The sequence below is a fragment of the Taudactylus pleione genome, unplaced genomic scaffold (genome assembly GCF_031769625.1).
Source record: "Taudactylus pleione unplaced genomic scaffold, aTauple2 ptg000306l, whole genome shotgun sequence".
In the NCBI taxonomy this organism is placed as follows: domain Eukaryota; kingdom Metazoa; phylum Chordata; class Amphibia; order Anura; family Myobatrachidae; genus Taudactylus; species Taudactylus pleione.
In genome coordinates this window covers 6,297,578-6,324,674 of record NW_028284707.1, presented here as the reverse complement: position 1 = coordinate 6,324,674, position 27,097 = coordinate 6,297,578, and the positions used below count along the sequence as shown (strand labels likewise).

The 27,097-nt window shown below is 45.5% G+C and overlaps 1 protein-coding gene across 1 annotated transcript in view; it reads right to left on the bottom strand.

Moving 5' to 3' along the window:
* Positions 1 to 11,496: 11,496 nt before the first annotated feature.
* GLCCI1 (glucocorticoid induced 1) overlaps positions 11,497 to 27,097 on the bottom strand; it is an 84,896-nt gene continuing 69,295 nt past the window's right edge. Inside the window, exons 7-8 of the mRNA XM_088442246.1 lie at positions 23,708 to 23,828; positions 11,497 to 14,502 (exon numbers count right to left, since the gene is read on the bottom strand). Of these exons, the coding sequence (XP_088298372.1) occupies positions 14,139 to 14,502; positions 23,708 to 23,828 (485 nt within the window). The 3' untranslated portion in view covers positions 11,497 to 14,138. The remainder of the gene's footprint in view (positions 14,503 to 23,707; positions 23,829 to 27,097) is intronic.

Genomic DNA, 27,097 nt, shown 5'->3' with positions numbered 1-27,097 from the left:
TTCCCCATGTATTACTTATGCTAAGTCACTGGGAAGGTCCTCATCAGTCCAAGTAACATCAATGTCCTGGAATGGCAAACAAACTCAAAACATTGCTACGTACCTACCAATATTATACTAGTCCCCAGCGGGGCTCCTCATGCGTGCCTTTGTTGCAGGGCCGGCTCTCGTGGGGTGTTACCAGTGGGTTAAATAATTCATTTCTACATAGGCATTTAAGTTGTAACACATATACCCTTGCTGGGCCCGATTGAGGTATGAAAAGGATATTGTATTCATATACTTGCAGTCTATGCACAGCCTGGTTAGATTCACCTTTTGAGGTCAAATAAGATATAAATTGAGGGGCCCTAACTTGTACCTGTCACTATCAGAGATGTATAATGAGCCATCCATAGCTTATATGGTGTTATCAGACAGTGAGCTATGTTCCAATGGGGTGACCATTGTAAGATGTGTAGAGACGCTAAGCATTATGGGTTAATGAGATTCAACACAAAGGGGTCTCGAGAGTTTATCTCCAAACATTTGGACACGTCATTAATGTATTTCTTTGTCTGAGTATATGTTAATGCTTACAGGGCATGTGCAAGAGTTAAGAATGGGCCATGCTATGTTGTACCAATCAGTGCTTGATACCCAGTTTGTAACTAATATGGGCTTAATATCCGGAACACCAACACTCATACTAGGGTAAATAAATCAAGACAAAGGCTTTTTGGCTCGTTCATGGACCTGAGACTGCAGTAGGGTGCCTGCAATGTAAATTGAACTGCCTGGGCATTATTGAAATGAGGGCTCCCCAGATGAAGATGAATTACATCCTATGTTGAAGATGATGAACTACTGGTGTCATCTGAATACCTAGACAAAATTTGAGTATACTGTATACTTTGTATGTTAATTGTTTGTTATTTGTAAATAAAGTGTGTGCATTTGTACTCACTCAAATGGTCACATGTGTGTACTGTTCATTTCGATCAGAACAAAACCCACCGTTATGCAGGGTGTTCGACAAGTGCGGTTGAACAGGGGTGCCACCCATAGAGGGTGCACCTCTCCCCAACATCCCGATTTCAGCAGGACAGTACTGACCCACCGCTCCACCCATGGGCCAAAGTGGGCCGCGGGTGGTCAAATTGGGAGGTTGGGGACCCCCACAACAGCAGCTGTGCAGCGGTGCCGGACCCCGTAGTCTGGATGCTGCTGGCATGTGCGGCATCCATTCAGTGACGGGAAAGGGCTGGGAGCACGCCTCCAAATAATGTCATGCAGGGGGTGTGACCTATGGTAATTAGGCCATGCCCTCATCTCTGGTCACGTGCGGCTTCGCCGCGTGCGATGTTCAGGGGGCACTTTAGAGAGTCGGCAGAGGGTGCTCCGACCCCTGGAGCCGGCCCTGCTTTGTTGTGTACGTGAAATGGGGCATGGTCTCATGCCCACTAGGCCACAACCCCTGATGTATGATTTATTTGGGGGTGTGACCGTGTGTTACATCCACATTTCTTGTCACACTGGAGGTGAGCCCATCACTTCGGCAGCTGCTAGGCTGCCCCCCCAGCCTCCTCCTGGGACGAAATGACCTCTGCTCTGCAGAGTGTCCCCCAACCTCCTGACCACCACATGGCTGGGACAGTGGCCAATGAGTGGGACTGTCCCGTTGAAATCATGATGGTTGAGCGGTATGTTATTACAATGCTCAACTTATCTCTAAACATATGACAGACAAGGAGCCTGTTATTCCTGTTGAAGTGAATGACTGTTCTCACACCCTGACCAATCAGAAGTTATTTACATAGAGAATGCTGGATTTTTACTGGTTTATTGCTGAGGAAATTTTGGGGTATTTTTCTTGACTGGATAACCTTCTCTGTCATACAGTACCCCTATTTCAGCCAATAAAATGATTTGAGCAACTTCCATTCTCTGTATCACTAAGCAAATACAGTGCATCCAGAAAGTATTCACAGTGCTTCACTTTTTCCACATTTTGTTATGTTACAGCTTTATTCCAAAATGGAATAAATGCATTTTTGTCCTCAAAATTCTAAACACAATACCCCATACTTCTTCTATTTATGGATGATGGAGGCCACTGTGCTCATTGGGACCTTCAAAGCAGCAGATATTTTTCTGTACCCTTCCCCAGATTTGTGCCTCGAGACAATCCTGTCTCGGAGGTCTACAGACAATTCCTTGGACTTCATGCTTGGTTTGTACTCTGACATGCACTGTCAAGTGTGGGACCTTATATAGACAGGTGTATGCCTTTCAAAATCATGTCCAAACAACTGAATTTACCACAGGTGTAATTTAGAAATCACATGTACATAAGTATTCACAGCCTTTGCTCAATACTTTATTGATGCACCTTTGGCAGCAATTACAGCCTCAAGTCTTTTTGAATATGATGACACAAGCTTGGCACACCTATCTTTGAGCAGTTTCGTCCATTCCTCTTTGCAGCACCTCTCAAGCTCCATCAGGTTGGATGGGAAGTGTCGGTGCACAGCCATTTTCAGATCTCTCCAGAAATGTTCAATCGGATTCAAGTCTGGGCTCTGGCTGGGCCACTCAAGGACTTTCACAGAGTTGTCCTGAAGCCACTCCTTTAAGCTCTTGGTTGTGTGCTTAGGGTCGTTGTCCTGCTGAAAGATGAACCGTCGCCCCAGTCTGAGGTCAAGAGCGCTCTGGAGCAGGTTTTAATCCAGGATGTGTCTGTACGTTGCTGCATTCATCTTTCCCTCTATCCTGACTAGTCTCCCAGTTCCTCCCACTGAAAAACATCCGCACAGCATGATGCCACCACCATGCTTCACTGTAGGGATGGTATTGGCCTGGTGATGAGCGATGTCTGGTTTCCTTCAAACATAACGCCTGGCTTTGACGCCAAAGAGTTCAATCTTTGTCTCATCAGACCAGAGAGTTTTGTTTCTCATGGTCTGAGAGTCCTTCAGGTGCATTTTGGTAAACTCCAGGTGGGCTGCCATGTGCTTTTTACTGAGGAGTGACTTCCATATGGCCACTCTACCATACAGGCCTGATTGGTGGATTTCTGCAAAGATGGTTGTCCTTCTGGAAGGTCCTCCTCTCTCCACAGAGGAATGCTGTAGCTCTGACAGAGTGAGCATCGGGTTCTTGGTCACCTCCCTGACTAGGGCCCTTCTCCCACAATCACTCAGTTTAGACGGCCGGCCAACTCTAGGAAGAGTCCTGGTGGTTCAGAACTTCTTCTATTTATGTATGATGGAGGCCACTGTGCTCATTGGGACCTTCAAAGCAGCAGATATTTTTCTGTACCCTTCCCCAGATTTGTGCCTCGAGACAATCCTGTCTCGGAGGTCTACAGACAATTCCTTGGACTTCATGCTTGGTTTGTACTCTGACATGCACTGTCAAGTGTGGGACCTTATATAGACAGGTGTATGCCTTTCAAAATCATGTCCAAACAACTGAATTTACCACAGGTAGACTCCAATTAAGCTGTAGGAACATCTCAAAGATGATCAGTGGAAACAGGATGCACCTGAGCTCAATTTTGAGCTTCATGGCAAAGGCTATGAATACTTATGTACATGTGATTTCTTAGTTGTTGTTTTTTTTTGTTAATTACATTTACAAAAATGTAAAAAAAATTTTTACACTTTGTCATTATGGGGTATTGTGTGTAGATTTTGGAATAAGGCTGTAACATAACAAAATGTGTAAAAAGTGAAGCGCTGTGAATACTTTCTGGATGCACTGTATGGGATTAGTAACTGGCAGAGAGTTCTGGTCCTTGTAGTTCCATACTGAAGGCTCTTGGGGTACCTCTTGCAAGTTCACTCATATTTTAAAAACACACAATTGTATGACCAAATATAGGGATTCTCATTGTCTAATTAACTTTAGTTAGCAGAAGCGCTGTGAATTGGCCGGTGACTTAATATCTATTTGCAATTGTGTCTAAGCTTCTGGTTTTCATTTAGCCAAAGGTTTCCAAACTCCGCCATTACAGTCCACGTTTTAAGGATATCCATGCTTGAGCACAGGTAATTTAGGGGCCTATTTATCAATGAGTTTGATCATAGGCAACGAGTGATAAAAACTCATTGCGTATGATAAATGGTGCTCCAACCAATCAGCTCCCAACTGTCATCTGTTTGAAAAAACTTGTTGCGTATAAAAATGTTGCTCCAGCCAATCAGCTCCCACCTGTCATCTGTTGGAAAAATGACAGTTGGGCGCTGATTGGCTGGAGCATCATTAAATTAGTACCTCAATTAATTTGATTTAACTATCTGGACTCCAGCATGGATATCCTTAAAACCTGGACTGTAATAGCTGCATTTGTGAACCTCTGCATTTGACACAGAGGCACGGGAAAGGTATTTAAAGCTTGTTCCTGTGCCCACCACATCACCTATCCTTGAAAAAGTCCCTACAGGGGACGAAACGCGTTGGAAAAACACATTGTGACCAGGATCGGTGCTACAATTAGGCAGCCGCCTAAGGGCGCCGGCCACTGGGGGGCGGCGCCCCCAAGCACCAGCAGTGTCTGGCTACAGCTTCCGGCTAAAGTGAGTGCAGTACTGCTGGGGAAACTTTCTATGAAGAGGAATGCTGCTACTTCTGCTTTTGTGATGCACATGCATTTCCGTCACTGTGCCAGCTGTTGCAACCAGCAACAACCTATATTGTCCTGTATAAGAATAGGAGGCTGTGTACAGGATATGTCAGAGGTCTGCTATGTGTGTCGGTCTGGAAAGACCACACAGTGCAAGGTGGGTTAATAGAACTGCACTCTAAGGGGGTGCAGAGGGGAGTAAATGTATTGTAGCAGAACTGTCAGATCTTGTTGACAGTGACAGCTTCATATATGGGCAGGGGGGAGATAAGAGAATGCTGCCCGGAAGGGACACTCACCTACACATGCACAATGTTCCAAAAGCTGCCTGAATTCCTAGTTTGTTGTACTTCTATGGCTGACAGGAGGGCTCTCTCTCATGTGCTATAATAATAATGTGCACTGTGTGTGCTGTATGGTAGATGCAGAACCTTTAGTGCCAGCTGCAGGACAATGAGCCATGAGGTTCTGCAGATGACTTTTCCTGGTCCTGTTGGTCTGCTGCAAGGACTGATCTGGTCCCCATTCTCAGAGGCTTCTCCAGCACCAAGAATGTCCCTGTTCTCAGTTAAAGATACATATGTATGGACTGTGTCACGGCATGTGTATTATGGAGCATGTGTATGTACTGTGACATTAAACAAATAAGAGACATCACACATTTTAAATGTTAATTTCAGCATTGTGAAGCAGGGGGCGGGGGCCACGATGACGCAATTCAGCGCAAATTGAAACACCGCCCTCTTTTAATCATTACTTAGGGGGGAGGCACCAGCCAAAATGTTGCCTAGGGCACCAAATTAGCTAGGGCCGTCTCTGCTCTGCCACAGCGAAGCAGAGATCACCAGTAAGAGAGCGTTCGCAAATGGCTAATCAGAAGCGGTTGTCATTATTTTCATCTTCATCATCCCATATGTGCCCCCGGTCTGTATGTATTCACATTTGCGTGAACATATTCTAACGTACTTTGGGCCCGATTCAGCACACGACGGAATTGCAAAACTGCACGCAATTACGGTAATGCCGCAGGAGGCGTCATGTCTACTGCATGCATTACTTATCCGAGCTGAGTCCAAGGATGCAGCATTGGATAATCTGCGATAACATCGGCCAGCTAAGTGACCCATGGGGTCGCGCAAGCCCCCCAAACAGCGGTGATACACCTCCTTTTTGGGAAAGAGGCCGTCGCCGCACCCTCCCGCCCACAATCTGCGCGCAAACGCGCAGGAGTCGTACTGCACATGCGCAGAAGGGGTTCGGTGCCTGCACAGATTCCAGACCATTGGTAGTCTGCGTTCAGCGGGGCTGAATAAGGCCCTTTGTCTCAATCAGAACGCCGTGGCCCTATTATGTACTGCAAACCTAGACGCAGGACGCCGGAGACAGACGTAAGTGGCTGAATGTCAGAAATCTGCAGGGCTGCATATGTCATACTTTTCTCTGGGCATTTGCATGGCAACTTCACACAACTTACGCTCCGTAGTTTTCACTCAGCTTCAGCTCCTCACTGTACAGCTACATAAACTATTCCATGGATCCACTTCTTTTACACGAAGAGGCCTAAAGACGCACATCCACTAGGCGACAAGGGAAAGATGGTACAATTACAACATCATAATCGTACCGTCGTTCCCCATCTCCTGCAGTGACTAGTCGTTCAGTGTAGGCACCCTCCTCCATCCCCGTCGTTATCGGCAGATTGACCGGCGTGTTCGGGCGATGATTGAAGTCAGAACCGACCAGCTCCTGGAGCTCGAATCGGTCATTTCCGACATTATAGCGCACGATTAAGGAGCGATTGCACAATGTCGTAATCGTGCAATCGCACATTAATATCACCTAGTGGCTGAGCCCCTTAAGGTTGAAAACTAGGTATCAGACATGTCCGCTCCAACTCTCGTTAATTAATATATAGATCAGGTACGTTGTGCACATTACTGACCAGTTTTCACTAAATAAAGTGGATTAGATCCCTATTTATCAGCTGGTATATTTTTTAGTGCAATAGAAAACAACACCTGTTCCGGCTGTCTACAAGGGAGAGCTCTGGCTGTGCAGAGATTCTCGGCAGATAAATGCAGATTGCTGGCGCAGCCTTAGCTCATTTTATGTTGTCTTTGGTGGACGGGATGCATCTGTTATTGTACTGTAATGAGTAAAAGATAACACATTCACCACAAACTGGGTCACAGGCCTGTAACTGACACGAGATGGTGATAGAACAGGAACCAGGGTGGGTGTACGCTACTGGCAATATGTGCAAAAAAGATTATTCTCATTTCATGGCATTTTGCATAATGAAAGAGATGGCCATATGCAGTCACACAGTTACAGCTCCGTCTAAGGTACAATAACCAGAAAAATAAAGCAGAGTTTTTACTAAATACTCTGCAAAAAAAAATAATTCATGCAGCAGCCACATTATAGGTTTGACGAAGCGGTTTACAGCTCGGCTGATTGCAGGTGTCAGGCTTGGTTCATTAGTAGTCAAAGTGTAAACTAGTTTTAACCATTATGTAATATTATATATATATATATATACACACACACACACACACACACACACAGTAATCCCTGGATCCCAGGAACAAGACTCCTTGGACTTAATAAAGTGCAACAAACACCTTTAATCCATAAACAATCAAGGTTTCAAGGACTCACGGGCCTTTTCATCAATATGTTACATACATACACACATATACAGTCATAGGAGAGCAGTTCGGATCTTATAGGTTCTGTCAACACAACCCTACCTGCAATACTCTTAACAAGAGGAACTAACAAAATCTTATGGGAAATGCAGTGCAGTAATAATAATTGCCAATAGGGAGCGTAGTCTTCTGTATTACTCACCTGACCGTGCAAACTTATATATAAAATTCATTGGTCTGTTTGTCCAGTTATGTATTCAGACACCTCTGCACAGATTGGGATGAAACCAACATGAGGTGGTCCTGTTGGATCATGGCCACATTTTAGGGGGATTGGGGTCCCGGTTGGACCTCCTGTTAGTGTATGTTGGGCAGAACTTTGACTCAGGAGCCTGTTCTGAGTTTTCCACTGGATGGATTTCAATGAGGTCTGGGATACCTAACTTAATAACTTGAAGCTTAAAACCCAGGCAACGCTGGGTACTTCAGCTAGTATATCTTATGTAAGGTAATTAACATAGGTGGATGTACAGTCTTGTGTGCAAGAAAATGGTAGTGGCAATTACATATACGCATTAGGTTTTCAGTAACGGTTCAGTTTCCCTCTTTATCTGTGGATCCCTTACTGTGCTCTGCCAATTCCCTATCTGAGCAGTAACTACACTTAAATGGAAGAGCAGAAACAAAAGATTCTGAATTGGACAAAGTAAAAGATAATTATTTCTCCCACTCATTGTAGATGTGGCACATTCCCTGGTTCTTGGCACTTGGTGTAAGCATTCTCACAGAGCCCAGTATGTCCCAGTGCCATGCGGTGAGGTCAGTGGCTGGGGAGGCACACATGGAGATGGGTCTGAGTGCTGGGAGCCTCTCTCACCCCCTATTCACTGTAACTCTGCTCTCACTACACTAGGCTCCAGTGTCCATTGATTCTCCTATCTGCATCACTTTGTCTTCTTTTGCTGCTGCCAACAGCTTCGATCTCTAAACACTGCCGTGCACTTCCTGATCACGATACATCCAAGGTGACCACCAGTGCTTAAGGCACACCCCCCCACCTCCCCATGCTCCAAGGCATGCCTCTGCTAGCATTCTTTCTGTGCAGCTTACTGCCCGTGGTGTGGCCCCGCCCCCAGCTCTGCAAGCAGTGTGACTATACAGAGGTGAGGCTGAGCTGTTGCTGCCTCATCTCTCATCTCCCTGCAGTCCCAGGAAGCTCCACAAAGCTGGTGACTGTTAACTATAAAAATGACTACAATAAACAAAGACGGTGTTTATAAGTTATTAATATATTCCTTGTATTATTCTAATTAATTTTACATCAAATCTTCAATGGGAGGAGAGAAGGATTGTGTCCAGACAAAACGGATGTCCTGCTCTCCAAGTCCTAGGATAAAAAATGGTTACATGCTACAGCCGTACTCTACGCAATAAAAAAAAAAAATACACATAAAAAAGATATATACATAACCACGTTGCTTGGACATGATTATTTGACAAAAATTAAAAATGAACACATTTAATAAAATACACAGGTACATCTGCAGGTAATAGGTAAAGTCCTTGCACTGCTTAGTCGGTTTGCTGTTCTGGCCTTATCTTCATAGACAAAACATGGCAGAATGCACAGTGCCAACGTCAGGGAAGCAATGAAGGGCTATTATCGGGCTTCTGAAAATTGTAAATTAATGGCAGAATAATATGAGATATGGTAAGAACTTACCTTTGTTAGCTCTATTTCTACGAAGTCCATAGGGTTCCACAGGATACCTTGGGGTATAGGTGTGACGTCAGTCATCGGGCACCACAGAGTTAAGCTTTCAGCCTCCCAGGATGCACTAGGGTCCCCCTCCTATACCCCGCCCCCGAGCCAAGGCACCTCAGTTTCATTTGGGGCCCGGCCGGAGTCGGGTGCACCTGTTGGAGTGGGGGCTAGAAGAGCCCCTGAAGCTTTTCTTCATGCAGCTGTGGCTGCACATCTGGATGTACAGCATGGACCGTCAGTCCTGACGTCCATGCTGTCTTCCCTACACCCCCGCCGGTACCAGAACGCCGGTACCGATCCGGGGATGCTGGTGAGCATCTGGGGTCACAGCTAGCGGTGACCCCAGATGTTCCGGACCATGGCCGGATTCAAGGGGGACAGCAAGGTAAGCAGCGGGGTCCCGCGGTGGGTCCCAGCTGTTACATGGTCCAGAGTCCCCAGGCAGGGGGCACCCTGGGGACTGGCTGCAGCGTAGAGCCAGGTAAGAACCTGCGCTTCCACTACCCCCCTGGGACAGCGGACCGCAGCAGAGCGGTAACGCTGCGGCGTCCCGGGGGTTAAATGCATGCCAGGGGAGCGCGCCTTCCCTGTCTCACAGCCGGCACCTCCCCCGCTGCACACAGCCCTCTCTGCACACTGCCGACTGGTCCTGTAGCAGCGCTCCTCCCCCAGGCCAGCCTCCTCTCTGCTCCTCGGCGGCCATCTTTCCTGAACGCATGGTGAACGCTGCTGGAAGCACTGGACGGAGGCATCGTGGTCTGGGTCCCCCTGCATACCTCTCCGATTTGGGTCAGATCTGTGTATGCTGCGCTGTGTCCTACCAGGCCCTGTGTCTGCGTAGTTGAGTGATCAGCGCTGTTAGTGCAGGAATTGATTTTTCTTTGCATTGTGACTGTCCTAGCGCTGCTGCCTGTAACTTTTCTTCTAACGGTCAGCTTTATTACTGTCCCTGTCCTTTCTGTAAGAGTCCAAAAACAAAGTAACAGAGCGAACTTGCATGTTTTTTAGATTTAAAATCTCATTCAGATGTTTTCCCATTATGAAGATAAAACTCAACCAATGTGAGGGTTTACTGCTAAACTCTCACATTTTCTAAACTCTCACCCTATTACATTTGGCCCAATGTATCCCATGTAGAATAACCATGGAGCAGTGTGTGCGTGTGCGTGTGTGTGTATTTTTATTTATTTCAATGCAGCCCGTTTCTCCCCCCCCCCCCCATCAGCACTGTTGGAGTCCCTCTCTCATCTGGTGTCCTCTCCGGATAGACACCGGACAGCAGAAGGGACGGAGACATCTTAGTGCTGTACTTATCTATCCTAGCTGATCTATACACCTATAGACACTGGCTTGTTGGATTGTATTTACTATTTTCATATTTATACATCCTGTTTTAATGCAATTATTTATGATACTCTGCCACAATGTTATTTATAACAATCACACTGCATGTGGAAGACTAGGATATTAAAAATCCAAGCCTGATCTATTGTGCAAACCTATATCAATGCTGAGGGCATCATTATTATGATAGATCACAGGTTCTCAAACGCGGTCCTCAGCACCCCAAACAGTGCCTGTTTTCCAGGTCTCCTCACAGAATCACAAGTGAAATAATTATCTCCACCTGTGGATCTTTCAAAATGTGTCAGTGAGTAATGAGTACACCTGTGCACCTGCTGGGTTACCTGGAAAACGTGAACTGTGTGTGGTCCTGAGGACATAGTTTGAGAACCACTGTGATAGATGGAAAGATTTTATTGCTTTCAATAAAATGGCTCTTATTACACCACTACGATGTAGGCAATTCTTGGATACAAAATACAGCTAGGTAATTTTTTTTTTCCTTTATGGTGTAACCTCATGTGTGTTCATTTGCAATAGGGGATATGTCTCAAGCAGTGTAAATAGTGAAGTGGAGAAGTCGCCCATAGCAACCAACCAGCTTAGCAGTAGCATTTATCAAGTACATTCTATAAAATGATAGGAATAAATGGATTGGTTGCTATAGGCAACTTCTCTACAGTATACAATGCGCGATACAACTCCCCCACTGTCAGCAAGAAACTCTGCTTTCCTACTATAGTGTTCACACTATAGTATTTTTAAAGGGCAAAATGCGCCCTGCCCTTTTAGCGGCACCATGCTAAAAACAGCCTGGCCGCTGCCATTCTGCCTTCGCGTGAAGAGAGCAACCAATACACTCAGTCAAGTCTCACCGATTACCCCGGTTCCTAATAAATTGCCATGTTGCATGTTCATGAACATCGATTCAGCCCAAAAAAATGGTCTGCCTCTACTGTATTGAAATACATGGACAGGAAGTCACTTCTCAAAGCAAATAAGTGGCTGCAGTGTGACCCATTTACAGGCCATACAGTCTATAGGTTAGAGCATGCCCCCAGATGAATATGTTGCACAGGTTAATCAGTATGGCAGCTGAACACAAACACAATTTTTTTAATTTTTTTTTTACTAATAACTTTATTTAAATAAGGACACAAGAACCTCTATACTGAAAAAAAAAAAATACAAAACAAAAAGCCACACATCTTTTTCGAAGCAATATTGTGTGGTAACTGGAATACTGTAAAGCACATCGGCTAAAAATAACAGTACAACTATGTACAAATCTTTCATCAATATTCAAAAAAAAAAAAAAAAGATCTACAGCGGTTTAGGATACACTGGAACGAGAATAGTTAAGGACACGTACATAGAATTGGGACAGATTTCTCTACAACCTTTGATTCAACACACTGAATAATAAAAAAAAAAAAAAGTGTATAGCAAAAAGTTATTTAGTATCTTGAAGGTGCGTAAAAACAATCGTTCAATGCTACTGTGCATGACCAACACTCGTCATTTTTAATGGTGCGATTTTTTAAATTAACATGAACATTTTTCAATACTGTACTGAACGATAACAGGGCGGGAAAAAAAACAAAAAAGGTAACAGAAATTCAAAGTTGCACTTCCAGATTTTAAATCATCTATCCACAGTCATGGTCGCACTTTTTTCTTTTAATTAGAGACCTGAGATTGATTGCAATAAATGCCATTTCTTTCCGCAGTGTTTCTAAATACTGTAGGAACTGGCTTTAGCAAAGGAAAAAAAAAAAAAAATGATCCTTAGGCTTAAACAAGTATAAAAATATAAATAGAAAAAAAAAAAAAAAAATTAAATATCTTAATTCTCCACCTACGGTCATAAACTGAAATTTTACAATCATTCATTCAAAACTGCAATAGGAGAATAATGGAGAACAGACGAAGATAACATTGTACAGGAAGATCAGAGTGTAGAGAGAAGGACAGGAAGAGATCATGTACTGTACGTTGAAGTGTGCAAATAAACAACAACAAAAAAAAGTCTATTAGTAGGAATTTTGGTACGGGACACGGCACGGGGCCGCGGGTTACAAAGATTGGCAATGTACAGGGTGTGGAAAGTACAGACAAGTCATATCTGACTGTAGGAAAGTTAATGAGTGCTCGAACTATAAAAATAGATCCCACCTCTCGGGCGGGTTTTAGATTTTGATTAGCAAGAGTTCAAAATATTGCTTGTGCTAGCCTTCAAACCCTAAGCGTTCTCTTTGTACAGCTTTTTTCCACTTTTTGAAAAAAAAAAAAATGTTACATTTTCCAAATTGCAAACTTAAAAGGATAACTTTATTTTCAGTTGTGGGAGGGGGTATTGAACTGAAATAAAAAAACACCGTCAAGGTGGAGTGGATCCAGTCACACATGGTGCATCCGGCCATTCCGTGGGTTGGACCAATATTCGATCTAAGGGTTGCATTTACGAAGCAGCTTCTCAGCGTGTAGGAGCTGAAAATTTAAAGTGACACTCACATTCAGGATAAAGCCTGGCTTGCTTCACACCGTTAGTGCGGCTTTGAACATTCAGCTTTAACCCGCCGAGAAGCTGCTTCGAAAACACCGCCCTAGGAGTTAATTTATGTGTAACGCTCATACTTCAGCGATGTCTCAAGTTCTTAGTGGACTGATCAGGTAAATATTGGTTTGGCCCACCAAATGTCCGCTTCTGCTGTCACGCATCCACGTTAAGAAGGGAGCAGAAGGACGTAAACAAAGATGAACAGGGAACGCAAAAAGGAAGGTAATTTCAAGGGTCCATCTTTCAAGTACCTATCAAAAACTGGAATAGTGTTTCTTGGGTACAAAATTTAACAGTCTGTAAGACCATAAAGCAGAGGGGAGGGAGAAATCACCCCCACCCCCAAAATGATAAGCCCACCATACTTTGATGTGTCTCAAGGTTTGCTGGTTCTTACTGGTGACCCGTGTCCAGGACATTTACCATTTTGGAACCAAATGCCCAAGATGGAATGTCACAAGAGGGGGAAAGAAAAACCCAACACAACTAAAAACAGGAAACGCATAAACTTAAAGTTGTGCCCACTCTTGAGCTGCTGCTTATAAGCTGTAAGATTTGAGATTTCCAATGTGGTTTACATTCCATGTTACCTGAGATTTAGACTTCAGCTGAAGTACCTGAAACGTAGGCCTTAGGATGGGCACTGTGCAATTGACGTGGTCTTCGGTTAATTTCTGCCTTCGCATGCTTGAACCACCTCTGCGGAGAAAATCTAATGTACATTGCGGTGTCCGACAGACCATCTTGCCCCTCGTCAAGCGGACATAAATCTGCGAAACACCTGGAGCATCTGTAAACATAATCCTGCAGTACAGTATTCTCTACAAAACACAACACAGCAAGCCAATTTTCTCTGCAGACAGGTGCTTGATTTTGTGGGTATACAGAGCTCATTGTTTGGAACACAGAAAGCAGAATTTACCTGTTCAGCCATACTTTAAAATGCATAGTACACAAAGAAATCATTCAGAGATATTGGCGGAAATCTGCACTAATTACCACTATTCAGGAACAACAGGTAAGATAAGAGAAAAGTTGAGGGAATTTAGTCCCAGACCAGGATAAACATTGGCAGATGTGATCATTTTACGCTAAGCAGTACTGGTCTTTAAATTAAGTCGATCAAATAGCGTTTAACTAGTCCACATGCAGGAAGTTGGAAATCTGGCTTCAAAGTCAGCTTGATAGTCACAGAGGCCGGCTCTGCGCAGGTTACAGGACAACATGGTTGTGAGAAGGAGGAGGAGACCGCGATAACTGGTCTTCGGCCGTTTGCTCGGCACCGTGCTGCTGCTCCTGTGGGGGGGCGTGGTCGTTGGCTTCAGTGTGGTCTACTGTGCTGGTGGCATTGTCTGTCAGGGAAGAATTGGAGACCTGAGATGAAAGGTGATCAACAGTCATGGGACTCACGGCGGAGCCTTGGACAGGGTTTGGAAGATTCTTCCAGGTTAGATCAGAAGGGAGGAGCAGGGAGCCCAGTAACTTTACAGGACAGAACGCTGATCCGGTCGGGATGAAGTTAACCTTGTTTTTGTCAGGGCATGAAAGGAGAGCGGTAGGGACTGGCTGCCGAGACCTGTGGAGAAAAGGGGATAAAGAGAAGTCTATATATAGATTAAACATATAGCTTGCCATCTACGTAGAAAGTTTTGCATACTTCAAACAGAAATGGAGATGAATCACTAACCTTTATCGTGGCTTTAAATGTCAATGAAAGATGAAGTCTAGTTTGATGGGAAACATCTTCCATATACATGCAATATTAACCCCCATCTTTTTTCCCCCCCCATCTACTGATTTCAGCAAGTAGAGGGGTAACTATCAGTGCACCACCACTGCTGCTACCAACATAGTGATCTATAGAGCCCGGAGGAATTGCTCCCTCACCTATATGGTATGTGTAAGAGACCTTTATCCCTCTACTGCCAAATACAAAGCCCACTGGAGAACGTCATACAGTATGTGGATACTCTGCGCTAAGGACTTAATGCAGGGTGTTTTCAAATCCCATCCTCAAGTACTCCCGACAGATTGTGTTTTCAGGATTTCTTCCTGCAGAAGCAGGCAAGATAATTACTAACCCAGTTAAATATTTTAACTCATCTGTGCATGAATAAAGCCGTTAAGAAAACATGATCTGTTGGAGTACTTGAGAACTGGAGATGAAAAGCCTGGATTTACAGTATAAGATGGATATAGGAGTACGATTGCGTGTGTTGATGTGGTGTATTAGTATTTTCATTATTTATAACAGCCTGTGTATAAAAAGACCGTGAATTTATTAGACCATTGCAAAGTAAACAATTAAAAAATATTCTAAAAGTGACAATATCAATTAGGTGCTTTATTTTAAAAATAAGAGTTATGGTATAACATACCTATATTAACTATTTTTCTTCGAGATCCATAGGGTCCACAGGAATTACCTTGGGGTATGTGGTTGGAGTGATCCAGGCACCAAACAGTTAAAAGCTTTAGCTCCCAGGATGCACTGGGTCCTCCTCCATATATACCCTGCCCCTGGCTACAGGCACTTAGTTTGTTACCAAGCCCAAGGCAGGAGAAGGAAAGAGGAGAAGGAAGGACAATTGTACCCCAGAAACACTCTAAGAAGAGGGAATCATTAGAATACAAGAAAAAAGAAAAAGAAAAAAAAAAAAAAAAAGATTACCCAAAAACACCAGGTGCGTTAGGGTGGGTGCCCTGTGGACTTCAAAGAAAAAAAAAATTGTTAACAAAAGGTATGTTATACCATAACGCTGATTTTCTTCTTCAGGTTCCATAGTGTCCACAGGAATTACCTTGGGGATGTCCCAAAGCAGTTCCCTTAAGGGTGGGGACCCTCGTGTTTAGCAGAAAGGAGATTCAGATGCCCAAAAGAAGCATCATGAGAGGCAAAAGTATCAAAGGCGTAAAATGTGAGAAAAGTGTGGACCACGTGGCTGCCTTGCACAACTGTTTAGCAGAGGCACCACGACGAAACGCCCACGGTGGTCCCACAGAACGAGTAGAATGTGCTGTCACTGTGTTTGGGACAGAGCGATCAGCTTGTGTGTAAGCCTGAGAAATCGTCATATGAAGCCATCTAGCCAGAGTGTTTGTTAGATGGCCAGCCTCGCTTATGACAGCCATACAACACAAAGAGAATCCGATTTCCTAAAGGAGTTGGTATGATCCACGTAGATACGAAGGGCATGCACCACGTCCAGAGAAGCTTCACCTACAGAGAGGTCTGAAGACTGTAACCACCATTTCTTCATTTTACTACCTTAGGAAGGTAACCCGCCCAGGTACGAAAAACAGCTCTATTCTGATGAAAAAAAATCAAAAAGGAAGAGCGACAAGAAAGCGCTGCCAAATCAGAGACCCTGCAGGCAGAGGAGATAGCAAGAAGAAAAACTGTCTTCGCTGTCAACCAACTAAGGTCTACTGATTACAGGGGTTCAAATGGGGGAGCCTGTAGAGCCCTGAGAACCAAAGACAAATCCCACGGAGATACCGGATACACAAAGAGGCTGAACCCTCAGAACACCCTGAAAAAATGTCCTAACATCAGACAGCGGGGCGATCCTTTGCTGAAACCAGAGTGCAGATGCCTGAACTCTCAGGATGGCCAGGCGGAGACCCCGGTCTAACCCAGCCTGGAGAAAAGTAAGCACTTGTGAGAGCCTAAAAACTTCAGGATCATATTTTCTATGACTACACCACTGAAAATACGAGTGCCAAATTCTGTAATAGATGCGGGCAGAAAGCGGCTTCCGTGCCCCAAGCATCGTCTGAATTACAGAAGTAATAAAACCCTTGGCTCTTTAGATGGAAGATTCAAGAGCCATGCCATCAAAGACAGACGGGGAAGGTCCGGATGCAGGCAGGGACCCTGTGTGAACAGGTCCGGCCTTAGGAGGAAGAAGCCATAGAGTGTCTATGGAGAGATTCTGAAGGTCGGTGAACCAATGGTGCCTGGGCCAAGCAGGGGCTATCAATATTACTGTTCCGCCCTCCTGCTTGAATTTCCTCATGACTCTTGGGAGGAGGGAGATCGGAGGAAAAATATACGCCAGCTTGTAGTCCCACTCCACTACTAGAGCGTCCGCAAAATCGGCTGAGGGTTCTCTAGTTCTGGACCCGTACCTGAGGACCTTGTGGTTGTGGCTTGAGGCCACGAAGTCTACCTCTGGTAGTCCCCATTTGTCCACTAGGATCTGAAAGACCTCCAGATGAAGAGCCCATTCCCCTGGCATGTATATCCTGATGACTTAGGAATTCCACTTCCCAATTGAGGACTCCTGGTATGAATACTGCAGAGACTGCTGGAAGGTGACATTCTGCCCAGACCAGAATGTTTGTCACTTCCGCCATGGCTGCCAGACTTCGATTGCCTCCCTGATAGTTGAGGTAGGCTACAGCAGTCGCGTTGTCGGACTGTATCTGGACAGGCCTGCCCTTTAGTAGATCCTGTGCCTGAACAAGTGCTCTGAATACTGCACGAAGTTCCAGGATGATTATGGATAGGTGACCCTCCTTGGCCATCCATCTTCCCTGGAAGGTGTGACGACCCGTCACTGCGCCCCATCCACGGAGGCTGGCATCCGAAGCACCCAATCTGGAATCCAGAAGGGGCGACCCCTGTTCAGACGAAACGTCTGCAGCCACCATGAGAGGGGAAGTCTGGAGAAAGACTGACCGTCTGACTTTTATTAACTGGTACTTCCCGCTCCACCAGGAGAGGATCAGCTGTTGCAGTGGTCTGGAGTGTAGCTGACCATATTCCACCATATCGAAGGTGGACACCATGGACCTCAGAACCTGCATCGCTGAGTGGATAGATACAGTCTGGATGCGCAGTAATCTGCAAACCCATAATTGCAGGGCCATAATCTCGTCTCCTGGCAGAAATATCCTTTGTGTCAGAGAATCCAGGAGTGCACCTAAATGCACCATCTGCTGTACTGGAGAAAGCAACAACTTTTTCCAATTTATGATCCAGCCGTGTCTGTGTAGTCAGGCAGTCGTCAGTCTGAGATGATGTTGTAATACATCTGGAGACTGTGCCAACATCAGAAGGTCGTCCAAGTATGGCATTATACTGACTCCCTGACGCCTGAGGTAGGCAGTCATTACTGCCATTATTTTGGTAAAGACCCACAGGGCTGTTGACAAACCAAAAGGCAGCGCCTGAAATTGGAAATGTTGCTGCAGAACAGCAAACGCAGAAACCTTTGGTGGGAAGGCGTAATTGGCACATAAAGATACTCATCCTGAAAGTCCAAGGACACCATAAAATCCCCCGGTACCATAGCCAGAACAATTGACCGAAGAGTTTCCATACAGAACTTGGGCACCCGGATAAATCTGTTGAGGCCTTTCAGGTTCAGAATAGGCCGGTGGGACCCATTGGGTTTCTGGCTCAAAAATAGATTGGAATAACCCTTTCTTTGTTGATTCAACAGAACTGGGATTAGCACCCCTGAACCCAGCAGAGAACGAATGGCCTGCTGGAGGACTAAGGCCTTGGCAGACTCCGAGGGAGGAGTTGTGCAAAAAAAACCTTTGCGGGGGACTCTTCCAGAAAGGGCGTACCCTCGAGAGACCACTTCTCGGGCCCAGGTGGCTGTTGTCTGATGCCAGGTATCTGAAAACTGGAGAAGTCGGCCTCCCACCCTGGGACTCCCCAGGGGGGCCCCACCCCATCAGGCTGAGGGTTTTTCATCCGACTTGGAAGCTGGACGTCTGATTGCCCAAAATTTCTTAGTTTGCAGTCTCCCATGAGAACTGGGTTGTCTAAAAGGAAGACTGACATTTTGCTTTTCCTTGCAGACGAAAGGCTTGAAATGACGACTGGTTTAAGGGTAGTCGTTGAAGGCAGACCGGCCGCTGTAGAAGCTGCCAGAGTAGCCACAATCTTATTCAATTATGTGCCAAACAGTATGCCTCCCGTAAACTTCAGGAATTCCAGAGCCTTCTTGGAACCTGCATCTGCTTTCCAGGCCCTTAACCATAGTGCTCTGCGAGCAACAACTGAAGCAGCTGATGCCTTAGAAGCCAGAATACCGGCGTCTAATGCCGCCTCTCCCAAATAGAAGGCTGCCTCCTGGATATAGGAGATAATCGTCAGTTGCTCACTGGAAGCCTCTGGCAGAGCATTTCCAGTGCTCCTGTCCATTCCTCAATGGTCTTAGACACCCAAGCCGTGGCCATGGCCAGGCGGGTAACACCTCCTGACAGAGAATAAAACACCTTGGGTGGATGCAGATGGTATAGGCAAGGTGGTGCTCTTAACCAGATGTTCCACATGAGCATCCACAGCGGAACTTCCCAGTTAGCACATTCGTCAGGTAGGAGGGGGTATAAAGCTGTAACCTTCTTTGTAACATGGAATCGTCTATCAGGAGAACTCCATGCTTCCCCCATAAGTTCAGAGAGTTGCTCAGATGTGGGAAACTCAGCCTTAATGACCTTCTGGCGCTTGAACACCTGAGACTTCCTAGGTTCTGGCTCTTCACTATCTATGTTTAAAAGAGTTTTGACCACCCTAATCAAGAAGGGAACATCCACTGCTGTTAGATGGTCTTCCTCTCCTGAGAGAGAGACTCCTGAGAGGAGCCTTATACCTCTTCAAATTCATCTGAAAATGCATCAGAATATACAGGCTGGACGGACTGATAGGAAAAAGCCGACCGCCTTCTGGTATTAGGTACTACCGGCCTGCTTGCTTTCAGCATTTGCTGAAATGTAGCAGGGGGCGGAGCCATACTCTTGACTTGAGTGAGCATAAACATCCATCCAGGACTGATGCATAGGAAGCATAAGCAAAGGAGGTTGTAGCTGCTGCAGGTACCCCATATTAGGGGTCGGCATGGGTGTAAATAAACTGTTCACAACCTGCGCCATAAACTGAGTAAAAGAAGCCCAAGGGGGTTCTTGCCCAGAATCTGGTAGGTTGGACTGATGTGGTGGCTCCTTATAACAGCGACCACACAATCCATCTTGTATGAAATCCTGAGGGACAAGCCAGCCTTACAGGTCATACATGAAACCAGTACAGGGGCTTTAACCTCCTGTTTATCTTTATCCTTAGACATAACAATACAATGTTATGCAGAGTACAATATGACAGTGTTCACCCTCAAAATAACACACACCTGTAGCAGACGGTTATGAGGAGAAATAGCAGTGATAGTTATTCGGGAATAACTAAGGCAGTATAACATACAGTAGAACTTACATGAGTCACATACTATGCCTTGATATAGACATACAGTATTATATGCAATAGGCTCTTAGTCAACTACGAAAAGCACAAAAGCTTAGTAGGATATTGATCTCTGTATAACCTGGCCACCAAAGGAGAGGTATACAGGGAGACTGACCAAACCTCCTGAGATACGCAGCTACAGTAGTGCACAGAAAGTGGTCTCTGGGCGTCTCATATAGGTAGGCAGGGATGAGCAACCCAGACACGGGAAACCTCGTTTCTGGACCAGCGTCTGGGCTGGGGAGGGACTACCGGGGAGAGCCTACCTCCCCTAGGCTGTATCAATCCACTGGGCGCACTGGCTTCTTACATGGACGCCGCCACTGTCCCCGGCACCAGAACTATATGCCCCGATGGTCTAGTGGGGAAGCTGTCATCCCTGGTTCCTCACAACAGCGGCTTCCGGCAGGTCTCCAGAGATACGGACTGTAGAGTTCCCGCTAGGTTGTTTTAGCGGGGCGCGCCGCCCTAACCTCCTTCTGGAGGGCAAAAAGCGCCCTGCCCTCCTTCAGGAGGGCAAAAAGCACCTTGCCCTCATAGCCTGCGGGTGCCGTCTTCACCCGCTGGTCGCAGTGTCCCGCGAGTGGGGAACATATGTCAGATGAACGATGCGCGTTCCCGATGGTCAGATAACGATGTGTTTGCAGTCAGACTTGGACGATTCCATTCATTTTAATGCAGTCATAAATCGTTCAAATCTTTGTTAAAATCGTTCATCTGACAGATATGAGCGCGTGTATGTTCCATTACAAAGTGCACTGATCATGCACACCAAACAAAACAAAAAAAACTAAGTGCCTGTAGCCAGGGTCAGGGTATATATGGAGGACGACCCAGTGCATCCTGGGAGCTAAAGCTTTAAATTGTTTGGTGCCTGGATCACTCCAACCACAAGGTAATTCCTGTGGACCCTATGGAACCCGAAGAAGAAAAATCTATATAATTTGCATAATGTAGACTTGACGGTCTTGTAGCCAATCGCCTGAAATAACTATGGGCACACCAGAACCCCAGAAGAAATCCGAAAGGAATCGGACAAAACTAGACACTCTCAGGACCAATAGCTGAGGACCGTGCCGACAGACGGTACTCGGACCCCGCCCATCGAACAGGGAAGGTGGATCACACTACCTTGCATGAGCACCCGAGACGGATGAATAAATTTAGATCCCAAATAAAGCGCTCCAGACGATTGAGCGCTAGCACCCACAGCGAAAAGGAGCACCTTCCCACTGACTCGGCCTCCATAGCTGTGAGTAGACACCATCATTCACTCAAGGGAGCGCATAAGATATGTGACCTTCAACTTATACGGAGATACTAATGACCGCAGCATTGCTTTAACACTGACCGGCTCCAGGCACATTCAGTCCCACCATATGGTGACACCACCACCACGTGGGTTTATTGTGTGATGCATCGCTTTAACATATATATTGTACCCTATAGCTGTTTCAAGCGATTAGCTACCAGACCATTAGGCCCATATCATTTGTTTGCCATGGTCTAACAGACACATGCTTTCTGTACCTTAATAGACAGGCTACCAAGTCATTAAAATACTACACGCCACATCCTCACACTAAATTCTTAGGGCCGAATATACACATAATGCAATGTTACCCAATAGAGTCAACAATCTCATTTTACTGCCATGATCACTGGGTCTGGCAGGGGATGCCAATACAAGGGGCGCAGCTCTGCACCGCCTCATGCAAGAGCGGACCTATAGGCGGTGACCTGGGCATACTGCCAACAAGCCTGAATGGATATAGCTGCAATGCTAGTAAGATGGCCGCAGTATAAACGCTGATTCCAGCGATTGCCTCTTGACGTCAATAGGCACATGGCTGCTCTGTATGTGATATTCTAGAAGGACACCGCAATTCAGTGCCACCTGGGACATAAAAATCAGGCGACAAGAGGCCGGTTTCCTATCTGTAACTTCCTGGCTTATTAAAATCAGATGGATGTTCTGTAATTTAGTTGTAAAAATCTGAGAAAACCTCCAATAGTTATTAAATAAGTATCTTTATAAGAATTAACCTTAAGGTGCCATAGTGTCTCAATTAAAAAAAAAAAATCAATGCTTTTCAGTCTATACATTAACATGGGGAAAGCTACTGTCTGCAGATTACATCTTTACACCACAAATTACATATGTAATAAATAAGGAAATGTCTGCCCTGGGTAATTTCAGGGTGCACCAGCCATTGACCTACAAGGGGAAGCCATTTTGGAGTGGTCATGTGTAGCATGTAAATGCGCGAGTGGGTTTATAAAAGTGAATAATTTATGGCAAAATCGACATTAGACTCAGACTGTACCTAAAGCGGTCAGCACTTCATTATAGACATTAGGAATATTATAACACGATCATAGGATATTTCAAGTTTTTTGGGGAACTATGGCCTGCCCTCCTCTTAGCAGCGTACGATGATGGGGGGGGGGGGGGGGGGGTGTCAGTAATAAATATAGGTGTACTGAACACAAGGGCAAGTGTGGACTAGACATGGTCAGCAAACTTCAACTCTCCAAAGGGTATATTTAATAAGCAGTAACTTTTCAAAGCTACCACTAGACTACGTTTATGGCTGCAGGATTTAAAAGGGCAAGAATATTTAATACTAAACACTCCTGGTTTTGCTTTCAATACTATTGCCCTTTTAAATCTCATTGTGCAGCACAGGTAGTGTAATGGTTCGATTTCCGCCACGGTCCTAACTGTGTGGAGTTTCTATGTTCTCCACGTGTTTGCGTGAGTGTTCTCTGGGTGCCCTAGTGTCCTCTCACAATCTAAAAACATATTTTGACAAAAAATTAACACGTGTGTGTGTGTGTGTGTGTGTGTGTGTCCATGTAGTAGACTGTAAGCTCGACTGGGCCAGGGACCGATGTGAATGGGAAAATATTTTCTGAGGAATGTGTGCGCGTTCTATAAAGAACTGTACAACAATACATTACCACTGACAAGTGGCGACATTGAAAAGTCGTTGCTTAGTGTACATACCCCCAAGTCAGTTTGTTCTTTTTCTCTTAATTAATATTCCATGGTGAATCGGAAGCATTATACAGAGGTATCCTTACTCATCTAGCCTAAATACGCCAGGCGGCGCGATCACTTAAGCCTGTATCATTGTATCATAATCCGAGTCATCACAACTCAGTACACAATACATTAGCAAGCCTCATAACCGATGCATAGAACAGATAGCCTAGGTCAGTAGGCTTTGAGCTATGTAGAGTAATAGCTTCAGGTTTGTGGTTGCATATACAATGCTTATATCCTGGTAGGACAAAGTAGCCACCACCACCCAGGCAGCAAGGCATGGTCGCACCAGACGGGTATCATTAGCCTTATAGTCACATATCAGCTGGATGTCACCATGCTTCACTGTAGCTGTCTGCCCACCTCCATGCTGAGACTTTTAGTCCCCCCCCCTCCCCCGCCCAACAGCCGGAGAGTTTCGGGGTGGCTTACACCCTACTTGAACTGCCGCCAGCTGACAGAAAAGGTATTACTTACGACATTTCCTCAAAGACCTTCACTCGCTCACATCCCTCTGGGGGCTCTCGTTTGAACATGTAGCTGTTGTTTGGTTTGGGAGATGAAGCATACTTGGGCAGCGGAGAGCTGCTCCCACTGTCTGAAAATTTAAACAGCAATATTACCAGCGGTTGAGAGCACCAATCATATTCATGAGATAGAAAAGAAAAAAAATCCAGCTTAAAAAAAAACCAGCAGAGTTTCACGTTAGCGATTTTGATTCCTGCTCATCTATATGTAGGAAAAGAACGGTCTATTATTTCCAGGATGGAAAACAGAGGCATGAACAAAAGCGTAGAAGCAGACGGAGAACCAGAAGACACAGGTTTGTACAGTACATGCAGAGATCAGAGGAGGTTACAGCCACGGTGTTAGCAGGGTGGATATTTTGGCAACGGATTGGCAGCTCACTTAAGGATTTAACATACTTTCCTAAAACGGTGTTATTTGGCCTCGGATCACTTTACAGCAGGACATATTGAACTCTGGAAACCCACGCAAGCCCTCCCCAAAATCCGGATATCAAAGGACAAAGTTGTTATATGGGTAAAGGGTCTGGAACAGGGGTGGGCAATAGGTGTCCCCTCTGGCTGTTGTAGAACTACAGATCCCAGGGAGGAGAGTTAGGTTTCAGGTGCGGGAAGGGGGGGGGGGCTACTGGGGGCGAGGTTAGGGTTAGGTACCACTAAGGGAGGGTTACAGTTAGGAGGGGGAGAGGGTACTTACCCGCCCTAGTCGGGATCTTCAGTGATCGGGCTTCCGGCATCGGTATTTCGGCGGCTATTCAGCCCACGGCATCTCCTACCCACCCCCACTTAAACAATTACCCAATAAGCTGCAATTTACTAGAGACCAGCTACAGGAATGAAGCACAGACTACGCAATTGCCCTTAGTTCCAGTGAATAGGCTACAGGCTTATATAGGCCACAGCTGAATGATTGCTGCACAGTGTTACTAATGCGGGTGTTTAGTCTGTGACTGCATTTATACCCAACAGTATCTGCACAACAAAGAAAAAATAAATAAAAAAAATTTAAAATAAAAATAAAAAGTTTTTCCAATAAAAATGTAACTTAATTGCACAAAACTGTTACAAAAACCCCCAAAACACATTGCCCATTAACAGCATGAAGACTATATAACAGATTAAGCTCGAGGTCTGGAGGTATGCCCATTCTTGCAAACACACCAATGAATGCGATAACTAAATCCACAGGTGAATAGCGGAGCCAGCGTCCATCTGACACCTGTGTATACTGGCGGCAGCACTACAGTCTCCATAAACAAACAGGTGCACAATAGGCTGGATTATATTTGGAGAAGCAGTGTGTCAGAGAGCTGGTATGCAAGGCATTCTGCAGTATAGGTGCCCGCTGTGGGGTGTGGAAGTGGGTTAAGGTGTTGCCAAAGTTGTGGCTTCTGAGACAAAAGCTTCATTATTTCAAAACCATTGGCCAGCGCAGCGATTCTCAGCCCTCCCCAACCACACGGGTTCCTCGCTGGCCTCCGCCATAGCTGCTACTAATTACTCAGGCTGCAGGTTGTGGGGGGACTCTTACTTTGAAAATCTATTGCATTAATAAAGAGGACAAATACATACGCTAAGTACATATAAATAATTAACGCCACACTGCGCTCTGTCCCACAAGTCTCTGCTTTTTTTTTTTTTTTTTTTTCAAGGTTGTGTTTGGGTAGCATAACAGAACGTATTGTATCAATTAATCTGAATAAGGGACACGCTGACAAGTTGACAGGAGAGGGACAGAGTGACAATGTCCATCTGTTCGCCTGTATTTGCCAATCCGGAGCAAGAGGGTCTCGCCTAAAGTGCGGCCCAGTGTGACAAGTACCGGTCCTGCAGATAGTGAGGAGCACGCCTCGGTGCTGTAACGGAGCATACAGGGGGAGATGTATCAAACCTCCGACAGACAACAGGTGGAGAAGCTGCCGATAGCCACCCAGCAGGTAGAAATGGGGAACACCTCCACTTGGGCGGTGGCCACGGCAATGACAGCCATATTGAGGAGCACCGGAAGTACGTCCCTGTGATTCCACATCCCCACAGACTGCCTCCCCCTGACCAACAGCAGCTATATCAGGACAGCACAGGAGTTATTGCTACTTTCTTCTAACATGATGGAACTGTAAGAATGTGCACCTGTTTTATGTATTACGGCTCACAGTTATGGAGGTGCCATGCGAGAAGGCACTAGCGCTCAACCACGCGTCAGGGGGAAAAGTTTCTCCTTACTAGTGCTGAGTGCTGTGACTGCTAGTGCACTTATAGATCCACAGCCAAAGACACACTGGGGTGTGAGTGTCCCCACACGGCAGGAATATAGATTGTAACCTCTATATTATATCCAATAGTCTCCGTAACGTGTATTATCTCGATATAAGTACCAATGCTTCTCCCCATCTGCTCACATCAGCCAAACAGTGTTTAGAGTTCAGAGACTTCCCCTGCTACAGGTTCTATCAGGAGGGTGTGTTGCACTTGTTGTGTATAGCTTGTACTGGTTACAATGGATCCAGCCATCACCAACAGAAGTACAGTATACCGCGACCATCGTCACACCCGATAAGTGGTTGATTTCTAACCCTAGGAATCACGTAGTTGTATTTATATAGAGGATGAGCCTGCAGGCTGGGGAGAAGGGTTACTTTGCTCATTCTTATATGACTGACACGGAAGTCTACAATCCCCTAACCAAGCTATTTCTTGCTCTCTCAAGAGGAACCCTTCTAAACAGATGTATCTGGACTTTATAGCATTGGATCTTCTGTCCTGTTAATCCTGAGTGTCCCTGTACAGAAAACGCAAATTTCGATCCCTTTTTATTACATTCATAGTCCTATCGTGACTGGACTGGAATCCAACTGGAGAGACATTACTAGGAGATTCCTAAGAACATCTATTTAAAATCAATGTGTTACAAGGACACATAAGGTGCCCACACACTGGACGACTCGCAAAAGATGCGATGTCACCACCGGCACTCCCGGGCAGACGATAACTGTGCAATGTAACGAATGACCTATTGTGCGTCCTTAATGATTTTCAGTGCATCGTTACGGAGATTGCCAGATCTTACTTGTAGTAGGTAAGATCTGAAGATACGACAAACGACCCGTGGAACCGCGCATTGGATCGTTACCGTTCCTGGAAGCTGCACATTTTTAAAACGATGCATCGTTCTGTTGCAACGTTTTCGTGCAAATCGTGCCTAAAATCGTCCAGTGTGTGGGCACCTTTACACTTTTATTCACCAGTCCCAAAACATTTCAATTAATTTCACCATTGTGTGACCCCGTTTTTATTTCACAGGTACATGAAGCCGTACAGAAATAGGCACTAGCCTATCACA